The following is a 20,675-nucleotide window of genomic DNA, read 5'->3' as shown; positions in this document are numbered from 1 at the left end:
CCCTGGAGTCAGGAGTACCTGAGTTCAAATCCGGCCTCAGACACTTAACACTTACTAGCTGCGTGACCCTGGGCAAGTCACTTAACCCCAATTGCCTCACCAAAAAAAAAAAATATATATATATATATATATATATATATATATATATATATATATATATATATATATATATATATATATCTGAACTTCAAAAGAGTGAGTTCAAATCGACTACTGATTTGGACCTGCTTCCTTGTTTGAGGGATGGGAGGACAAGAGAGACATTTTGTTAAAAAGTCAGAGAAGGAAAAATGTAGGTCTGATCATGCAAAGGACTCTTTTGGTCTTAGCTTTAAGGCTGACACATACAAGGCATTAGAAGATGAGTGACTTTCCCCATATCTGCTGGCAATCATTTTCCAATAATGTGTACCACTTTTTCTTCTTCCTGCTGTCATACTGGGCATATCTGTGTCTTTCAGGGCCTACCCAATTGAGAACTATCCTTGTAAGACTAAATCAGCTGCGGCAATAATGCACATGATCATGAACAACCTGGACCCCTCTGTAGCCCAGGTAATCCACCACCATGACACTCGCCTCTCACACATGTGTATGTATAGTCGTGGAGAGTATCTCCTCCTCCATCTCGTCACATGAGAACCAAGGAACCTCCTGAACCACTTCTGAAGCCCAGAGTTCAAAGAATTAGGTTCCAATTGGTAGCCAAGAAATAATAGAAAGATAGACAGAGTTCTTTGAGAGAGAGGTTTACTGTTTTAGAATGTATCAAGGATTGAGGAGAAGATAGTTTACTTTTTGTAGTTCTGCAACTAGTTAGTACAATGGTCCAGGGGAAAGGCAGAAGGCATCATGGAGGATACTGGAAGTGTGTTGGGAGACAGCATGGTGTAGTGGAAAGATGATTGGGTTTGGAATCAGAAGACTTGGGTTGGAGTCTTGGCTAAGCCACTAAGCTGGCCCCAGGCTAGTCCTATCCCAAGGCCCTAGGCCTCAGTTTTCTTATCAGGATCAGGAGAGGGTTGGAATTGATGACATTTAAGAGCCTTTCCAGCCCTAAGTCTTCTGAAGGGGGCCTTTAAAGATTGATACAATCTGAATGGGGAAAGGGGGAATTCAAGGTGGGTAAGACTATAGATAAGCATTACATATTCATGGGCATTGAGAAGACAATCTATCAGGCCGAGGATTTGTGTATGGGAGTAGTGGAACATCAGTTTGCATAGGTAGGTCAGGGCCAGAGTATAAAGGTCCTTGAATTTCCAACAGGGAAGAACAGATCAATAAATCGATAAATCAATAGAATTGATCCTGTAGCTAAGTCAAGTCATTGACAAGCCTTTATTAAGCAAGTCCTACTGTGTGCTAAGCACAGGATACAAAGAAACAGAAACACTCCCTACTCACATAGGGCTCATAGTCTAATGGGGAAGACAACGCGTAAACAACTATTTACAAACAAGATATAGATAACATAAATTGGAGACATTTAGACAGAGAAGGCACTGGCATTAAGGGGGTTTGGAAAAAGGCTTCTTGAGGAAGGTGAGATTGTAGCTGAAACTTGAAGGAAGTCAAGAGGTGGAGGGGAGGAGGGAGAGTTTCAGGCATAGTGGACAGCTAGCAAAAAATGTCTAGCATGGGGAGATAGTGTTTTGTTCAAGGAAGGGACTGGGGGTGTGTGTAAATTGGGTGTAAGCTGTAAGAAGACTGGATAGGTAGGAAGGGGTCAGTTTATGGAGGATTTTAAATCCAAACCCAGGCTTTTATAATCCAATAAAAGGTTCTGAAGAAGGGAGAGGCATGACGACAGAGAAACCTTTGAAAGGATTAAGAGGTTAGATGACCGCTATGATCCCTTCTAAGATATTTGAACTCACATCCTCCATGGTACTTCATTATGCTCTCTTCCCAAAGTGGTTACAAAACAACACAAGCTCATCCTGTCTCTGACTTCATCTTTGTTCCCCAGTTTCCCCAGGAGCTCGTGACTTATGGAGGCAATGGTCAAGTCTTCAGCAACTGGGCTCAGGTAGAGAGTATTTCATCATCTGGTTAAAGGAAAGAAATTTGGTCTTGGGCTTCTAGATGTAGATGAGTTTGCCATCAAGTCTGACTTGAAATCCCTATTTCCTAAGGATGCTGGAATGTCTCCTCTGGGCCCAGGGATCTCCTTTATCATTACAATGGGCTGGAGGGTTTCATGATCTTTTCCTAGGGAAGGTGGGTCGGTGTTGAATGCTGGAATGGGAATGGAGAAGGGAGGTGGAGGAGGATGAGTTGAGACTCCTTTGCCTCACAGGACTGAGGAAAGTTAATTTTATGTCCCTCCCCACCTTCCCAAACCCCCAGGCTGGCTCTCTTTGCCCCATAGTTCCTATCTCCTAATTTGCTTGGATCATTCTTTTTGGCCAATAAGGGTTGGGAGCTTCTAGCTTTGTGGAAGCCAGTCGGGGGGGTGGGCTTCATGAGTCTAGGCTCAGTCTAAATCCAATCCATTTTACAGGGGGAAGAGGAGATCAGGAAGCATCCCCGTTTCAAATATTTAGGTAGTGTTAGCCCAAGGATATTGCCATGTTGCGATGGAGGGAGTGGGAAAGTTCTGGTTCTTCCTTATAGTTCTCAGGCCTGCTGTGAATAACAAATAGGTAGAGGCCCAAGGTAACACAACCATATGGGAGCCCTTCTAGTGATGTCATTCCTAAATGTATTTAGGAATAAAGATGTTAATTTGTAATGTAGGATAGAGCTTTGGGGCCTCTCATACCTGAAGGGGCAAATAGTTTAATCTGTCTCTGATGTAGTCCCTGGGAATGTAATTAAAGGAATTCTAGGCTATAAGTCAGAATTCCCGTGTTCTAGTCATACTTTTGCTATTACTAACTATGTGACTGTGGGCAAGCCATCTCCCTTCTCTGGGACTTGCTTTCATTGTTTGTAAAATGAAAGAGCCAGGCTAGGAGATCTAAGATCCCTTTGAAGTCGTCATTCTGATTCCGCAATTGAGACAAGATGTATACTGATTTTCATTCTCTCTTCCTCCAGTTCAGATTGGTCATGTCCTACTTATCTGAGATGACAGAGGAGCAGACCTTGGTCATGTATAGTGGCCATCCGTTGGGTCTCTTCCCTAGCAGCCCCAGTGCACCACGACTTGTAATCACCAATGGAATGGTGGGTAACCTTGAAGAATAGAATGGGTCATCAGGAAGATGACACCATTGACATTCCCAACCCTATCTCTCTCAACAGGACCCAAGTTATATCACTGGCACTGGATGTGGGTTACACTGAATTCACACTTGTCCTTGGGGTCAAGGGCCTGTATTTGTAAGATGGCTATCTAATTGTAGGATTAGTCAATGGCTGGTGTAAAAGGATCAGTCTCACTGTGTCACAAAACAACCTAACTGACCTACATAGTGATCAAATCAGGAGTGTGTTGGAGTCAGTTGATGGTTTGTTAAATTTTCATAGTAAGCATTTATACTTTGGAAATCACTAGAAATTAGGGCTTGATTTATTATTTTGTAGATTGTCCAAAGTTAAGAAAATGTTGAAGGTGTATATTATATGTAAAAATTGTCCATATTTACATTTTTTGGGGAGAGCTGCTTGTTAAACATTTACCTACATACCCTTGGATCCAACCCATAGCTTTATTAACATCATGTTTTGACTACTCACTAGATACTAAGGCTAGGTCCTCTGAAAATTGCCTTTAGTGCTCTGTAAATTGTATACATGAGCTAGTTTTCCCTGTGTTTACAATGATAAGCTCATAAATAGTCACTTGGCATTGTAGAAAGTCACTGAAGAATCAGGTGGGTAAGAGGCCATTTAGCATTTCCAAACCATTGACTTGATTTCCCTTTCTTGCTTACTATGTGAGTTTGGTGGAAGGAAATATCACCTCTGACATGAAGGGAAAGGGGAATCAGAACAATGGACTAAGGCATCTTTGTGTAAGAAATCTCCTGTTGGTGTTTTTTTTAGGTAATACCCAATTACTCCTCCAGAATGGAATATGAGAAACTCTTTGCAATGGGAGTCACGATGTAAGTCGACATTTTTAAAAAGGAAACCAGCATGATAATTTGAGAGTCATGTTATTTGTGGTCTTGACCTGAGCACTTACTCAGTCCCTAAAGCACTCCAAACCCATGGGGCATTAAAGAGGTATAAGCCAGGGGCAGCTAGGTGGCGCAGTGGATAGAGCACCGGCCCTAGAGTCAGGAGTACCTGAGTTCAAATCCGGCCTCAGACACTTAACACTTACTAGCTGGGTGACTGTGGGCGAGTCACTTAACCCCAATTGCCTCACTTAAAATAAAAAAAGAGGTATTAGTCAGATCCTATCTTTGTCCTCAGGGGGTTCATGATTGGTGTGGGGAGAATAGATCTATAGACATGAAAAAGTTAGTGAACAAGACACCGTATGTACATAGGTAGTGTGGTACAGGGGAATGAATTTTGTATCTGGAATCAGAGAAGTTACTTCCAAATCCTGACTCATTTTGTTGTTCAGTCCTTTTCAGTCATGTCCAGCATTCCACGACTCCATCTGGGATTTTCTTGGCTTAGATATTGGTTTGGCATTTCCTTCTCCAGTTCATTTTACACATGGGGAAACTGAGGCAGACAGAATTAAGTGACTTGCCCAGTGTCACACAGCTAGTAAGTGTCTGAGGTCAGATTTGAACTCAGGAAGATGAGTCTTCTTGACTCCATACTTGTCTACATAGCCTTGGGCAAGGCAACCCTCTTTGGGCTGTATCTCTCATCTGTAAAATAAAGTGGTGAGAGACAGAATTAGGGTTCTAGACTTGACTATCTCTAAGCTCACTTTCAACTTGATATCTATGAGAGAAGGCAAAGGGAATACACATTTATATAGCACTTACCATGTGCCGGGCACTATGTTGTGTTTTTTACAAACATTATCTGGGAGGTAGGTGCTGTTATTATCCTCATTTTACAGTTAAGAAAACTGAGGCTAACAGAAGTTAAGTGACTTGCCCAGGGTCATGCAGCTAGTGTAGCTGATATCATAATTAAACTCAGGACTTCTAGACCCAGTGCTTAATTCACTCTGTCACCAGCTGCCTCTTTGATTCCATGACCCCATGCTAATTATGTAATAAATGGAGAAAAGGGTTAAGGTGGAAAACATTTTTACTACATATCTTAGCAAAACGACTTCTTTCTTTATCACCCTCTTCCTTACCTTCCTCCAACTCTCTAATCACCAATTTGCTTGGAAGATTGAAATAGAGACAGTATTGGACTTGGACCCCCAAGTCCAGATTCCATATCTGCCGTTTACTGTGTGACCATGGCAAATCAGTTAATCACTACAAACCTCAGTTTTCTTACGTTTAAAATGGGGACAATCGGGTCTGCAATACCTACATCACAGTACCAAACCATGGTACAACAGAAAGAATGCTAGACTTGGAGTCAAGAGAGAACTGTACTGGAATCCTTTTTCTGACAATAGCGGGATGTCCGACAGCAGCTCACCTAACTTCTCTGATCCTTGATTTCTTCATCTATAAAATGGGGTAATAATACCTGCAGTACTTAGCTCAAATAAGAGAATGTATATAAAATTGGATTAGGGCCAAATTGGATAATGTAAATAAAGCATTTTGCAAGTACTCTAAAAAGCTTTGCAAGCTTCAGTTATTATTGTTATTTTAAGTGTAGGAGTTTACAGGAGGGTGAAATAATTGTGGGCTTCCAAAGTGAGAGATAATTGTGGGCTTATATGATGTGAACAGAGTAAGGGAAGGATAACCCAGAAAATGATAAACACAGCAATTACAGCTATGTAAATAAAGACAACGATCGTGGTAACAAAACTAATAAACATGCATAAAAGGTCAACAAAGAATCATAGAAATGAACCAGTTAATTTATAGCCGTGTCAAAATTAACGTGCATATTTTAAACATCTACAGATAATGAAAGTTCGTGGGTATATCTATATGTTGTTAGTACTTTCAGTTGTGCCTGGCTCTTCATGACCTCATTTGGGGTTTTCTTGGTAAAGACACTGGAGTGGTTTGTCATTTCCTTCTCCAGTTCATTTTACAGATGAGGAAACTGAGGCAAACAGGGTTAAGTGACTTGCCCAGGGTCACATAGCTACTAAATGTCTGGGGCCAGATTTGAACTCAGGAAGATTAGTCTTCTTGATTCCAACCCACCCAGCTGCCCACATCTATATAATCATTTCAATTAAAAAGAAACTCAAACAATTAAAGGGAAAAAAATACTTTTCATACACAATCTCATTGGATTCTCCCAACAGCCCTTGGATACAGGGCCTGCAAATATCTCTAGGAGGCTAGCAGGTATAGTGGGCTTTGAGTCAGAAGACCTGTGGTTTGGAAAGTTCCAATTGGGAATGACCTCCCTCACAGACCTGTTGTGAGAAAAGTGCTTTGTCAACTATAAAGTGCCATGTAAAGGTGAAACATCTTTATTTTCCCTATTGTATTCCCAGATGGGGAAACCCAGAAGCCCAACATTTGATTTAAGTTCCCACCTTTTGCTGTGTTCATGTCATCCTCTTTCTTGTGGGCAGGTATGGACAGATGACAGCAGGGAGCTACTGCTACATAGGACCCCAGGGAATCGTTCATGGCACTGTGGTAAGGGACTCCTGGGAGGCATTTGCTATCCAGAGAAATAAATTCCTATGACTCAGTTGGGTCCAGATCCCCCAGAGGCCAGAAATAGTCAAAGTCCCGCAGACGGCCAGAGCCTCCAACAGACCAGCCCCAGGGTCTCAGTCTCAAAGGGAGTAGAAAAGCATGCTTCCTCCCTACATTATTTCTAGGGCCCATTTTCTCTGAACTCTGAGGAGGAACTGATTAAGCCTTCTTCAACCACCCCATCCCACCCAGGGTCACCATGATGCTTAATATCTCCTGGGACTGCCCTGACTGTGAGCTCCTCCTCTCCAGCCCCTTCCCCTCCCATTCTCCCTTTTCTTGGGGATTGGAGGGTCTGAGGCCATTAGCTGTGCCGTAGGGATATAGATAGAACTCTTGGGGCTATGGGATCCCCTTTATCCTAATAAGCATGTACCCAGGGCAGACCATCCTCTGGGTCTTCCCCCTCCCCAACTGAATCTGTCCACAAGACTTCTGAGTTAAAAGTTTTCTTGTGGTTCTCTGCAGCTTACAGTGCTCAACGCTGGTCGGCGCTACTTGGGAGTGGAAGACCTAAGTGGGAAGGTTTTCGTTACCTCTGGTCTTGGAGGTATGAGTGGTGCCCAAGCCAAAGCTTCTGTCATCGCTGGTTGTGTCGGGGTGATAGCCGAGGTGAGGCCAGCATTCTTTTTTTTTTTTTTTTGAGGGGCAATGAGGGTTAAGTGACTTCCCCAAGGTCACACAGCTAGTGTCAAGTGTCTGAGACTGGATTTGAACTCAGGTCCTCCTGAATCCAGGGTCAGGGCTTTATCCACTGCGCCACCTAGCTGCCCCAGAGGGCAGCATTTTTAAAAAGGAAACACCAACCTCAGAACCCCGCCTAACCCAATGCCCTCATTTTACAGAGTCTGAGGCAGGGGAAGTGACTGCATTCACATCCGTGTTCCCCATCTAACTGACCATGGGACTATTGGCAAGTCATTTCATGATCTGAACCTCGATTTCTTCCTTGGTGAAATGGGGGTAGTGCTGTACCATCTCCTTCATGGGGTTTTCATATAGAAAACATTTCACTAACTGTAAAGCACTATATGAATGTGACCTAGGGTTTTTCCATCTGCTACCACTGAGAGAAAGGATGGAGTCTTCAGGGCAGATCTGGCCTTCAACTCGATTTCATCCAGTCCAGTCCGCAGGGAGGATACCAGGAGACCTTCTGTTTTGTGAAAAAACAGCATAAGGCTTTTAAAGTCACAGGACGGTGCGGAAGAACAAGGAACTGCAGATAAGAACAGCAGGATTTAAGCCCTATCTAGGCAGGGCTACCTGGAGGGTCTTTGACAAATCTCTTGCCCTCTCTTGACTACAGTTTCTTCATTTATAAAATGAGAGAGTAGGACTGGGGGATGATTAGGATTCCTTATAGTTCTAAATGCCATGATCTATCAAGAGTCCAGTGACTGCCAAGTCTCACTTTGCCTCTTCTGACTTTCTTCAAAGGATGGGGCTTCTGTACAATCTAGATGCCCTTGGCCTCTTTGGCTAGATTCTGAACTGTATGTTACATTGCAGCTTTTTAACCATCCTCCTCCCATGCATTAACATCACTATTTGTGTGTGTGTATCTATATCTACACACATACATATATGTATACATATGTCTGTGTGCACATATGCATATATACACATAGATAGATGTGTATGTTTATATGTAGGTCTGTATTTATTGATTGATTTAAATAAGTTTAAATAAGTGGAACATTTTATACTTCTCTATAAGTAAAAAAAACAAACCCAACAACCCACACTAACCAATCCATCAAACCATGTTGCTTTTTATGGGAGAATTGATCTCTGCTGATTTTCTCCCCAATTACTTACCTTGCTCGAGCTAAGTCTGTGGCCTGAATGAGAAAAAGGTCTCACATTCCTGATTTAACTACTTATATTCTTTAACTACACTTCAAAGAATTAATATTGAGTATACGTAAATATTGAGTTTGAGTTAATATTGGGTATAATAAGAGTATAATATTGAGTCTGAGCTGTATTAAACAAAGGGAAATGGAGTTTTAAGGCAATTAGTCAAATGAGTCAGGATCCAAGTCATGGTTCTGACACCAAAAAAAATTTTCTGACGGTATTTTCATTTAGCAATGAAATTGAGCCTGTTTATCTCTTTCTACCAGTCTCAGATTTTGTGTCTTATTATTTTTTGAGCAAATAGTTTAGGGCAGTATCTGGTTCAGGCTCCCACAGACACTTTAGGTACCACAATGTAGTAGGAAGGACCCAACAGGTCTGGATTCTAGTGCCATCTCTCCACCCTGATCCTGACTGGCAGTGTGACCTTGGGTAAAAAAACACTTCTCACTGAGCCTCACTTTCCTCTTTAAAATGAGGAGTCTTGGTGGGTGGTAGCCGCTAATCTGTAACTTCTGTTGGGAGGAGGCTGAGGTTTCTGGAATACTTGGGTTTGGGGGTTACAGTCGGGCTAAAGTATACATTATGTCCAGTACCAAAATGGTGAGCTTCTGAGACTGGAGGGCCAACAGGCTGCCTAAGGTCAGAAAACAGAGCAAGTTAAAGCTTCCATACCAATTATCACTGGCATCAGAACTGGAGGTGGCCACAATATAGGAAGGCCCAATCTCAAAATCAATCAATCAACCAATTAGCAAGCAAGTAAATAAATAGATAAATAAAGTAATGAATGAATGAGGATTCTGGACAAAATGATTTCTGAGGCTTTTTACTATATCAACATTCTATGACTTGTTAAGGGCTAAAATTCTAGCTAAACTGTCTAAAATATCTAATGAGTGGTCGCCAATAAATTATAAGCTTTAGCAAGAGTTAGACTTTTAAGCATTTATTAAGGACAATAAGAATTTGGTAAAGAGAGAAAGGCCTAGATTCCTATCTATTAAAGGGAGAGCACATTTCTAGCTCCGCTCTCCACCAGCGTCCAAAGGAAAGAGCCCGAGACTGAGCGCCAGTCTCTTCCTTCCTCCTCCCACTAGCCCGCGTCACTTCCTGACGCCAAAGAAGAGACTCCTGGTCTTGCCCTCAAAGACCTTCGCTTCATGGGTGGAACTCTTCTACAGTAAGTCTCCAGCAGGTGGCGTCATTCCAATCGTTACAGACTCTAGGTCAAAAAAAGGATGCTTTACATTCAAATTTGGAATACAGGGAGGCACAAGGTGGGGCTAACCTCAGCAAAAATGATTGTCTATGTGTCATAGGTTGATAAAGCTGCACTCTTGAAGCGTCACCAGCAAGGCTGGCTGATGGAAGTCACAGATAGTCTGGATCACTGCATCAAGAGACTCAGGTAGGACTTACTGTCCTTCACGTTAAAGATACTGGGCACGAGGTAGAGGGACCTGATGAGCAGCTTGGTTTTTAAGTAAGTGTTCTTTTCATTCCATCATATTACCCTTACACTAGGCTGGGAGCTAAAGGACTTGGGGTATAGTTTGGTTTGGGTATCAGTGAGCTATGTTACCTTGGGAACATATCTTACCTCTTTGGGTCTTAGCTACCTCATCTGAAAATTGGATATCTCATTATTTGCCCTACTGGCCTACATGGGTTGTCATGAAGATCAAATGAGATGACCTAGGGAAAATGGATTCTAATATTTTCCTAAGTATCAGCTGCTAAACATCACGTTATCATCACCACCACCCTCATCGTCGTCATCGTCGTCGTCGTCACTGCCTTCATGGCCAGTGCTGTTCAATATGTCAGGATCATTTTGGCCCCATTTATCCCATGAAGAGGACAGAGTCCTTGTGCACTGGCCCACTCTTGTGGCTCCACAAAGTCTTGACCTTATTTTCTGAAACTAGATGTCACCTGACTATTTTCCTTTGGGATTTAAAAATATTTCTATGGGTGGGCCAGTTTGGGTTGATATAAATAAGACTGAGATGTTTGAAATATTATATCTAGTTCCATTGTGGTTCTATTTCAGAGAAGCAAGAAAGAAGAAAATGACCCTTAGCCTTGGTTACCATGGAAACGTGGTTGATCTTTGGTAAGTTTAGATTGGATATTGTGGGACCCTACTAGACTGGGTTGGTCCAAATGGTATCCTCCAGAGTAAAGGTGGAATTCTGTGAAAGGGTAGAAAAGGGACAGGATCTATTCTCATCAACTATATATCGTGATGAAGTCATTTTTCCTTTCTGAGTGTCAATATGTTCATTGGTGATATATGGACAGTCTCATTTATCTTATTACCTTGTTTGTATAGCTAAAGAGGGAAATGTAAATTTCAAGCAAACATAATACTTTACGCCCCAAATCATGGTTGTGAGTCCAATTTTTTTTAAAAGTGGCATTTTCTTTTTATATATATATTTTGTTTTTCCAATTACATGTAGAAGCTATTTTAAACATTTGTTTTTAAATTTTTGAGTTCCAAATTCTCTCCCTCCCTCTCTTCCTTCCTCATTGAGAAGACAAGCAATTGAATCTAAGTTATTCATGTATAATCATGCAGAACATATTTTCATATTAGTCATATTGTATTTATTTATTTTTAATTTTTTATGGAGCAATGAGGGTTAAGTGACTTGCCCAGGGTCACACAGCTAGTAAGTGTCAAGTGTCTGAGTCCGGATTCGAACTTAGGTCCTCCTGAATCCAAGGCCGGTGCTTTATCCACTGTGCCACCTAGCTGCCCCAGTCATATTGTAAAAGAAAACACACACACACACACAAAAAAAAAAACAAGAAAAAAAGTTTTAAAAGTATGCTTTGATCTACATTCAGACTCCACCAGTTCTTTCTCTAGAGGTAGATAGGGTTTTTCATCAAAAGTCCTTCAGAGTTGTCTTGGTTCTTTGTATTGCTGAGAATAACTAAGTCATTCATAGTTGATCATTGTACAATATTGCTGTTCTCCTGGTTCTGCTAACTTCACTTTGCATCTAAATGTTCTAAAAGTCACCAAGTCTTCTCTTGTCACTTTGCAATGCCCTTAATTTTATTCTTCATCTTTCTCGGGCAGGGAGAGACTTGTCTATGAGCTAGACACAACTGGGGAACTGTTGGTAGATTTGGGATCTGACCAGACCTCCTGCCACAACCCTTTCAATGGTGGATATTACCCTGTGCAGCTCAGCTTTCAGGAAGCCAATCAGCTGATGGCCACCAACCCAGCCAAGTTTCAGGACCTGGTGAAAGAAAGGTAAAGGGAACTCCATCTACAGAACATTCAGATATTTGGCCACTTTCCCCCAAATCTTCTGGTGTATTACAGGACCAAATGCAACCTTAAAGATATTCAGTGTAAATGTGAAGTGATGTGATTTAAAGAGGTCTGAGAAGTCCTTGTCTTCTCTCAAAGTCTCTTTCTAATACTACCTGAAATTCTTCCTTTCGCATTGGTAAGGAGCTTGAAATTACACCTTTAGAGGTTTTTTTTTTTTTAATGTAAATATACATGGAAGAAGTAACATATTAAATCTTTCCCTTAAAAAATTGGGTTAGAATGAGAGTAAGAGGAGTGGTAGCCCCCCTGCAAGGCACATTACTCAGCCTCCAGGGTTCCCACTTTGGCCAAATACTTCAGCAAGAATCAGAATGAGGTATATGGGGTGTGGGGGGCTAAGTGGGGAGGGGAGAGAGAGAGAGAGAGAGAGAGAGAGAGAGAGAGAGAGAGAGAGAGAGAGAGAGAGAGAGAGCACGCAGCTAGGATGGTGGTGCTGGGAAGAACCTGACATTTTCTTTATTAGTAATAGCATCACTGATTCAACCTTTACTCCCAAGCCGATCCCCTGTCACTGGATTTCAACACAATGAGAAAGGCAGGGCAATAGATCTTTGGGACAGGAAGCCAGGACGTGTACTTCCTTCCCCAGCTCCCTCCCGGCTAGATATACCAATGCCAGGGAAGTTTGTCTTTAGGACACTAAAGCTACAGATAATATGGTTTCACTCTTCCCAATCCTCAAAGGATCATCTGGAATAGATTCTTAGTCTGGGAACAACCCAAACTGCCTAAAGACATCAAGGTTGACCAGACTCATTTTCTACCTGCTGCTTGCACCCATTCTTCTTCCTTCTCAAATATGCCAGCTACTGCCACCCTTGCATAATGCTGCAAAAGTAACATAAAATGCATTTGGGCCACGTTCAGGGCCTCTGCTTTTCCTAGCCATAGTGCTCACAGGGCTCACTTACTGCTGACTGCTATTTTTTCCCATGGATGGTATCTGTAGCTTTTCTGACACCTCTGCTAACAGAGACATCAGACTAAAAAGACCTCTGAGGTCATCTCCTCTCAAGGCCTTGGGTTCTTCCTCTGCAGAATTAGGGGATTGAAGAGACTCTAAGATTCCCACTCCAGTATCTTTTTTCTTTTTGCGGGGCAATGGGGGTTAAGTGACTTGCCCAGGGTCACACAGCACTCCAGTATCTTTGCCAAGAAAACCACAAAAAGGGTCACAAAGAGTCAGACACAACTGAAAATGATTAAAGAACAATAAAATTCTTATTGTAGAGCCTATAATCCTGTAGCTTCTTGTATTCTTCAACTGATTAAAAAAAAAAAGAACGAGATTAAACAAAGATCTCATAGCGCTGTGCCTGGATTCTCTCCTTTTGACAACACATTCTTCCTTATATCATAATTATTTGTGTGTATTTCTCCCTGGCCTCTCATTCTGCCGTCCATTAGATTGTAAGCTCCTTGAGGGCAAGGATTATTTTACCTCAGTACCAGTGTCTCACACATAGTACAGACAATATATTTTTGTTGTTGTTGTTGTTCAAAGACCCTCCCACCTCTGAGATCTTATAATTCTAAGGTCTTTTGAGTGTATAACCCCGCCTTTGCTTATGTGTTTCAGTCTGAAGAGGCATGTAGCAGCTATCAACAGACTTTCAGAGAAAAGCTTCTTTTTCTGGGACTATGGCAATGCTTTTCTCCTGGAGGCTCAGAGAGCTGGTGAGTATGCCCCAAGTCTACAAGGTGGGTCCACAAGAGAGCCAGTACATTTTAAGTTAGCAATGGAACACTTAAATAGATTCAAGGATAGTCTGGAAAGATCAAGTGTGATAGATTGTCTTTGAATTATTCAAGGAAATTTGATGGTTGGGGATTTTCCTAATCTCTGAGGCTGACCTCAGGAAGTTCAACTATGATACTTTCCAAACCACTACTTACAACTCCCTGAAGAGTCAAGAGAAACTAAGAGAATGACCCTGGCTGGCTTTTCTTTTTTTTTTTAATATGAATGCTATTTTTTTTTTTTTTAGTGAGGCAATTGGGGTTAAGTGACTTGCCCAGGGTCACACAGCTAGTAAGTGTTAAGTGTCTGAGGCCGGATTTGAACTCAGGTACTCCTGACTCCAGGGCCAGTGCTCTATCCACTGCGCCATCTAGCTGCCCCAAATATGAATGCTATTTTTTAAAAAATTTCAATTTAATTTTATTTTCAGTCCCCAAATCTCTCTATCCTCTCTCAGCCTCATCCATAGAGAAAACAAGAAAAATAGAACCCATTACAAATATGTATTGTCACACAAAACAAATTTCCACATTAACCATGTTACCAAAAAAAGGCAGGAAGAGAGAAAAAGAAGGAAATATGCTTCAATCTATGCTCCAATTTTATCAGTTTTCTCTTTGGAGACAGACAACATGTTTCATCATAAGTCCTGTGGTTGGTCATTGTGTTGATCAGAGTTGCTAAGTCTTTGGAAGGTGATTATTTTTACAATATTTCTATTACTGTATAAATCATGAATGTTCTTAAGTTTAGGAGAAAAACAAAATAATTCAATTTTGAAAAAATGATCATTCAGTGTTCCAAACATACAGATATAATCTTCCCTCATGGTTAGCAAGCTTTTACCCACATTTCTTCAAGTCTATATAAAAAAGTGGAACTTTGTCTTTTGTCCCCTCTCTGAAATTTTATTTTTTCAATCCCAAATTTTCTCCCTTCCTCTACTCCTCACCCACTCATTGAGAAGGCAAGAAATATGATAACTATAATATAAAAACATATTGATATAATTATAAAATTATAAAATATGTAAAACACAGTTCCATATTAGCCATGTATATCATTTTCTTGATGTAGGAAAGGAAAAATTTTAGATACGGGGAGGGAGGAAAGGGAGAAATTAATTGTAAATAAAAGAGTAGATTTTTACGGTACAATTTATGCTTCTCTCTCTTTTACTTTTATATTTGTATTTCCAGTGATTAGTACAGTGCTCTACCCATAGCAAGTGCTTAATAAATGCTTTTCCATTCATTCAATCTCTTAAAAACAACAGAAACAAAGACTTCTTTGTAACTACAGTTCTATGCAAGGGTAATAGAAATATGGTGTGCTGGTAAGGGCCCTGGACCAGGAGTCAGGGACTTTGAGGTATGTGAGCAAGAAGGAACAGCAAGCTGGAGACTAAGAGTTCTGTGCCCATTCCTTACTCTCCCCACTCCTCAATTTCCCTCCACTTTTCAGATTCTCTTTATATATTGGCTTCTTCCATTAGAATGTAAGTTCCTTGAGTATAGGCTTTGTCTTTCTTTGTGATTGTATTTTTATTTCTAGAGCATAGCCCAGTGCCTGGCTATAGCAAGTAATTAATAAATGTTTGCTGTCTTGTCTCGGAGTGCCATTTAGGAAGGGGAAAAAGAATTGGGGCTGTATGCACCTCACTGGTGTATAAAAGGAGATTAAAGCTTCAGAGGGAGATTTTTAATGTTTTTCTATCTATTTATTTACCTATTCATTCATTCATTCATTCATTTGTTGCCATTGGGGAATTTGTCCACTTCTTGCTCTTGGTTTGTCCATTCTATGCAGAGATATGTTTGTGATCTGCCTGCAGGTGCTGATGTGATGAAAAAGGGAGGTAATAAAACAGAATTCCGCTATCCATCCTATGTCCAGCACATAATGGGGTAAGAGAGAAAGGTCCAAAACAGCCTACATGAATTTCCATGTAATGCCTAGAAAGCATCTGCTCTTTAGGGCGGGTCACCTGATTTGGAGAGCCAAGTAATTACTATTGCCTAAGCACATGCTGCGGATTGCTGAGCTGCTGGGTGGAGATGACCATGGAATGTTTAAGAATGAGCAAAGAGGCTAGCCTGGCTAGAGTTCATCTAGGGGACTGGTGGTTGAGAAATCTAGAAAGGAGGATGAGGATGCCCTTAAATGTTAGGATCAGTTTGGACTTTATCCTTTGGAGAGTAGGGAGTTATTGGAGATTTTTGAGCAAGGGAAATATAAGACATTTCAAAAAGATTAATCTGCCAGCAAAACTCAAAAAAGAAGAGGCTGGATAGACCCGTCTGAAGGCTTTTTCAATAAATACTCATAGGACAAGGCCTTATTGAGGCTAAATTTGGGTGATGACAGTGGAAATGAAGAAGGGACATATAACAGAGACATTATTATGAAAGAATCATAGAATTTTGAGTTGGAACGAATCTAGTTATAATCTGTATGGACCCCTTCATTTAATAGATGAGGAAATAGGTTCAGGGAGATTAGACAAACTTTTCTGAGCTCACACAGCTTGTTAATGGCAGAAACAGAACTAGAGTCTGGTCTTTTGAAAACTAGTCCACCATGACATAAAAGATGTAAAAAAGAAAGGGGACTCCGGGCAGACAGAGAAGTGAGAGGAGCCAAAAAAATTGAATTATTTAGAATACACATATGTTTGTATGTATGTATGTGTATATATACATATATATCACACCTAGAAACGTAATACATGTGTTATGTCTGTATATGTACATAAATGTATATATATGTGTGTGTGTGTATATATATATATATATATACACACACACACACACACACATATAGTCAGACCATTACTAACTCTTATTCCTATCCTCCTTGTTTTAGGGGTAAAATGTCTTTCCATTTCCCCTCCCACACCCTACCCAAGGTAGTTGAAGTTGACACATATTGACTAACATTGGTGGAAATTATAATGATGAGAATACAAATTATAAACCCTTGTATCTGTATACCACCTTATGACTTTCAAAGTATATATACAATCTCTTGATTCATCTTCAGACAAGCCAAATATTATTCTTCTCATTTTTTAAAGGAAGGAACTAGAGGTTAGAGAATTTGACTTGCTCAGGGTCACACCATGGCAGACCTGGGAGTCGATTCTCCCTATTCACAATTGCAGTCGCTTTTTCCTCTAGCAGTTAGAAAGCACATCCCTAAGACAGATTTTTTAATTTTCCTACCTCAGGTACTCTTGGGCGTAGAACCATTGGACCCTAAGATTCAGAGTTGGGAGGAACTTTAGAGATTACCTCTTCCAACTCTCTCATTTTATGGATGAGGACACTGAAATCTAGAGAAGGGAAGGAAATTGCTCTTAGTCACACAGAATGGAGACTAAAAGTCAGGATTTCTCAGTCCAAATCCAGTCCTTTTTTTTTTTTTTCATTTCAAAATGCTTCTTTGCAAAGCTTCCCCCAGAATGCACAGACAGCTACTGTGCTGTGTTGTGATCCATGCTTATTATGTGGGTTTGGTTTTGTTTTTGCTCTTTTTCTGGGTGCAAACATTGTTCAGAATTTTCAAATGACCACTCAGAGCCCTTTCTGCTCAGATTAATTTGTTGGGGATGCTTTGGATTCTTTGTGCTTTGGCTAATGAAAGGAAAGCACTACCAGAGGTCAGGACAAATAAGGCAGGAACGTGAAGTATGCCTCCTGAGTAAAGCTTTTTGCATTTCCCAGGGACATATTTTCTCTGGGCTTTGGACCTTTCCGCTGGGTTTGTACATCCGGGGACCCCCAGGACTTGGTGACCACGGACCTGCTGGCCACATCTGTTCTGGAGGAGGCTATCAGAGGTGGAGGTAATGCTACTGTTATTAAGGGCAATCTAGAGCCTATCTAATACATTATAAAATGGAATAATGGACTCACAGAATTTCAGAGCTACAAGAGACTTTAGAAAATTGGATGTTAGAAATGGAAGGAGGGGGCAGCTAGGTGGCACAGTGGATAAAGCACCAGCCCTGGATTCAGGAGGACCTGAGTTCAAATCCGGTCTCAGAAACTTGACACTTACTAGCTGTGTGACCGTGGGCAAGTCACTTAACCCTCATTGCCCCACAAAAAACAAAAACAACAAAAAAAGCTAGCATTTATTTTGTTGTTGTTCAGTCATTTTCAGTTATGTTTGACTTCATGACCCCATTTTGGGGATACTAGAGTGGTTTGCCATTTCTTTCTCCAGTTCATTTTACAGATGAAGAAACTGAGGCAAACAAGGTCAAGTGACTTGCCCACGGTGACACAGCTAGTAAGTGTCTGAGGCAGGATTTGAACTCAGGAAAAAGAGTCTTCCTTCTTCCAAGCCCAGTGTTCTAACCACTGTGTCACCTAGATGGCCCAGCATTTATATAGGATTTTTTAAAAAAAGGTTTGAAAAGTACATATGGTATTTCATTTGACCTTCACAACAATCCTGGGAGGTAGATGCTATTATTAATTCCATTTTACAGATGAGAAAACTAAGGCAAATAGAAGTCCAGTGATTTACACAGGGTCACACATCTAATAGGATTTAAACTCATCTTCCTTATTCTAAGGTCAATGATCTATCCACTGAGCCTCCTAGCTGCCCCATTGGGACGAATAAGGAAAAAATAGTCCTCCGCATTCTTAAAAAAAAAAGCATTTTATTATTTTCCAATTTCATATAAGGATAGTTTTCAACATTTGTTTTCATAGGATTTTTAGTTCCAAATTTTTCTGCCTCCCTCCTCTCCAAGATGGAAAGCAGTCTGATGTAGGTTATATATGTACAATCACATTAAACATATTTCTGTATTAGTCATCTTGTGAAAGAAGAATCAGAGCAAAAGGGAAAAACCTCAAAAAATAAGGGAAAAAAAACAGTCCAAAAGTAGAAATTGTATGGTTTAATCTGCATTCATAATCCACAGTTCTTTTTTCTGGATGTTGAGAACATTTCTATCATGAGTTTTTTGAAACTGTTTTGGATCATTGCACTACTGAGAAGAGCCACGTCTAATCACCATTGTTCATCAAACAATTCTGCTGTTACTATGTGCAATGTTTTACTGGTTCTGCTCCTCTCAGTCAGCATCAGTTCATGTAAATCCCTCCAGGCTCATCATTTCTTACAGCACTCAGCATTCTTTATGACGTTCTTTTTCCTCCTGTCTTGTTGTAGTGAAAGACTCTGTGAAGCAGCAATATGCAGATAATATCCGCTGGATCAGGGAAGCTGGGAAACACAAGCTAGTAAGTGGATTGTAGGGAAAAAATGACTAATTTAAGGACTGAAAATATGGTCAGTCTGATCTATTACACTCAGCTCACAGAATTCCAGAAACTCAGTCAGACGGGATGTCAGAACCAACCAGTCCAACCTGTATCTGACTGAGAATGTGCTCTATGATGTCTCTCACAAATGGTCATCCAGCCTTGAAGAGCTCTTGTAGAACCCACTACTTCCTAGCATTGTTTCCAGCAAAGGGCTATTGCTGATATAGTGTGATTCTAACCAACCATCCTACCCCGTTTCACCTCACTATCTTTGAAATAGGGACTGCAGCTCTTAGGGAGGTTCAGAGGGCAATCAGATCTAGAAAACATTATTTAATTCGAAGCAAGAAACTGAAGACCTTGAGGGCACAGGTGACATCACTGCTATAGACAGAAAGCAGGAGATTTGGAAGAGAAAGGCAAATCTAGATGAGCAGCTGGTTAAGAAGATGCTGCCAGAATAGAATGTGGGTTTCTAGACCAGGCCTTAAAATGTAGAAATTATGAGCTCTTGACCAGGGATAATAGACATCTCATGAAAACTGGTAAAAAATATTTTTGCCTGGAGTACTTTAAATCTGATTAAGAGGGCTTTAAAATGCAAAGAGAAGGGGAGAGGGGGGAAAACCTGCCTCTATTTCTATTTAGAGTCTATAAATTGCAGCAGTTACTATAGCAGAAAGAATGATAAAAGTACAGATGTTCAAAATACTTAGGTAAAAATGAAATAAAGAAGCCGGCAATAAAAATCATGGTTTCACATATTTATAGATAAAAACATAAGGTATAAGCACAAGATGGAACAGAAACCCCAGTGAAAGAAAGCTAATTTGACCTCACAGACATCACTGAGATTTGGTGGGATGGGATTTGTGTCTACAATATGGTACAAGAAGGTCATTTTTTTGTTGTGATTGTTCAGTCTTGTCCAACTCTTTGTGACCCCATTTAGGGTTTTCTTGACAAAGATACTGGGGTGGCTTGCCATTTTCTTCTTCAGCTCATTTTACAGATGAGGAAACTAAGGCCAGCGGGGTTAAGTAACTTGCCCAGGATCACAGAACATTCAAATTGAAGGGGTCAGGAGAGTGGTGCCACATTATATCTTTTTTGGGGAGGGGGCAGGGCAATGAGGTTTAAGTGACTTGCCCAGAGTCACACAGCTAATAACTGTCAAGTGTCTAAGGCTAAATTTGAACTCATGTCCTCCTGAATCCAGGGCTGGTGCCTTATCCACTGCACCACACAGCTGCCCCCACATTATATCTTTTTTTTTATTATTATTATTTTTAGTGAGGCAATTGGGGTTAAGTGACTTGCCCAGGGTCACACAGCTAGTAAGTGTTAAGTGTCTGAGGCTGGATTTGAACTCAGGTACTCCTGACTCCAGGGTGGGTGCTCTATCCACTGTGCCACCTAGCTGCCCCCACATTATATCTTAAGAAGATATATTCATGTGATGAAATCCAGGAATCAGGTTAGGGAAGCAAAGCATATAATATTTGGGTGACTATCAAAAAGGAGAGAAATAGGAGTGACATTACCATGGGCATCTCTTAATCACCACCTGCATGGGAGAAAAGCCTGGCACAGAGAAGTGATATAGTGGACATGGGAGACATCTGCTGCAAGTTTCTTGGCCAGAGGCAGAGCTGCTAATAAATTATTGCCTAACTGGAGTAAGCAAAAAGGGTAAATGC

The 20,675-nt window shown here is 40.8% G+C and overlaps 1 protein-coding gene across 1 annotated transcript in view; it reads left to right on the top strand.

The window, feature by feature from the left end:
* The window catches only part of UROC1 (urocanate hydratase 1), a 47,992-nt gene that overhangs the window by 6,893 nt on the left and 20,424 nt on the right, over nucleotides 1-20,675 (top strand). Inside the window, exons 3-15 of the mRNA XM_043981664.1 lie at nucleotides 462-555; nucleotides 1,973-2,032; nucleotides 3,046-3,174; nucleotides 3,997-4,058; nucleotides 6,593-6,659; nucleotides 7,191-7,334; nucleotides 9,908-9,996; nucleotides 10,642-10,704; nucleotides 11,683-11,862; nucleotides 13,526-13,623; nucleotides 15,522-15,594; nucleotides 17,413-17,534; nucleotides 18,881-18,951. Coding sequence (XP_043837599.1) covers nucleotides 462-555; nucleotides 1,973-2,032; nucleotides 3,046-3,174; nucleotides 3,997-4,058; nucleotides 6,593-6,659; nucleotides 7,191-7,334; nucleotides 9,908-9,996; nucleotides 10,642-10,704; nucleotides 11,683-11,862; nucleotides 13,526-13,623; nucleotides 15,522-15,594; nucleotides 17,413-17,534; nucleotides 18,881-18,951 — 1,252 coding nt within the window. The remainder of the gene's footprint in view (nucleotides 1-461; nucleotides 556-1,972; nucleotides 2,033-3,045; nucleotides 3,175-3,996; nucleotides 4,059-6,592; nucleotides 6,660-7,190; nucleotides 7,335-9,907; nucleotides 9,997-10,641; nucleotides 10,705-11,682; nucleotides 11,863-13,525; nucleotides 13,624-15,521; nucleotides 15,595-17,412; nucleotides 17,535-18,880; nucleotides 18,952-20,675) is intronic.

This window comes from Dromiciops gliroides, chromosome 1, assembly GCF_019393635.1.
Source record: "Dromiciops gliroides isolate mDroGli1 chromosome 1, mDroGli1.pri, whole genome shotgun sequence".
Classification (NCBI taxonomy): domain Eukaryota; kingdom Metazoa; phylum Chordata; class Mammalia; order Microbiotheria; family Microbiotheriidae; genus Dromiciops; species Dromiciops gliroides.
This window is presented reverse-complemented; position numbering and strand designations above follow the sequence as displayed.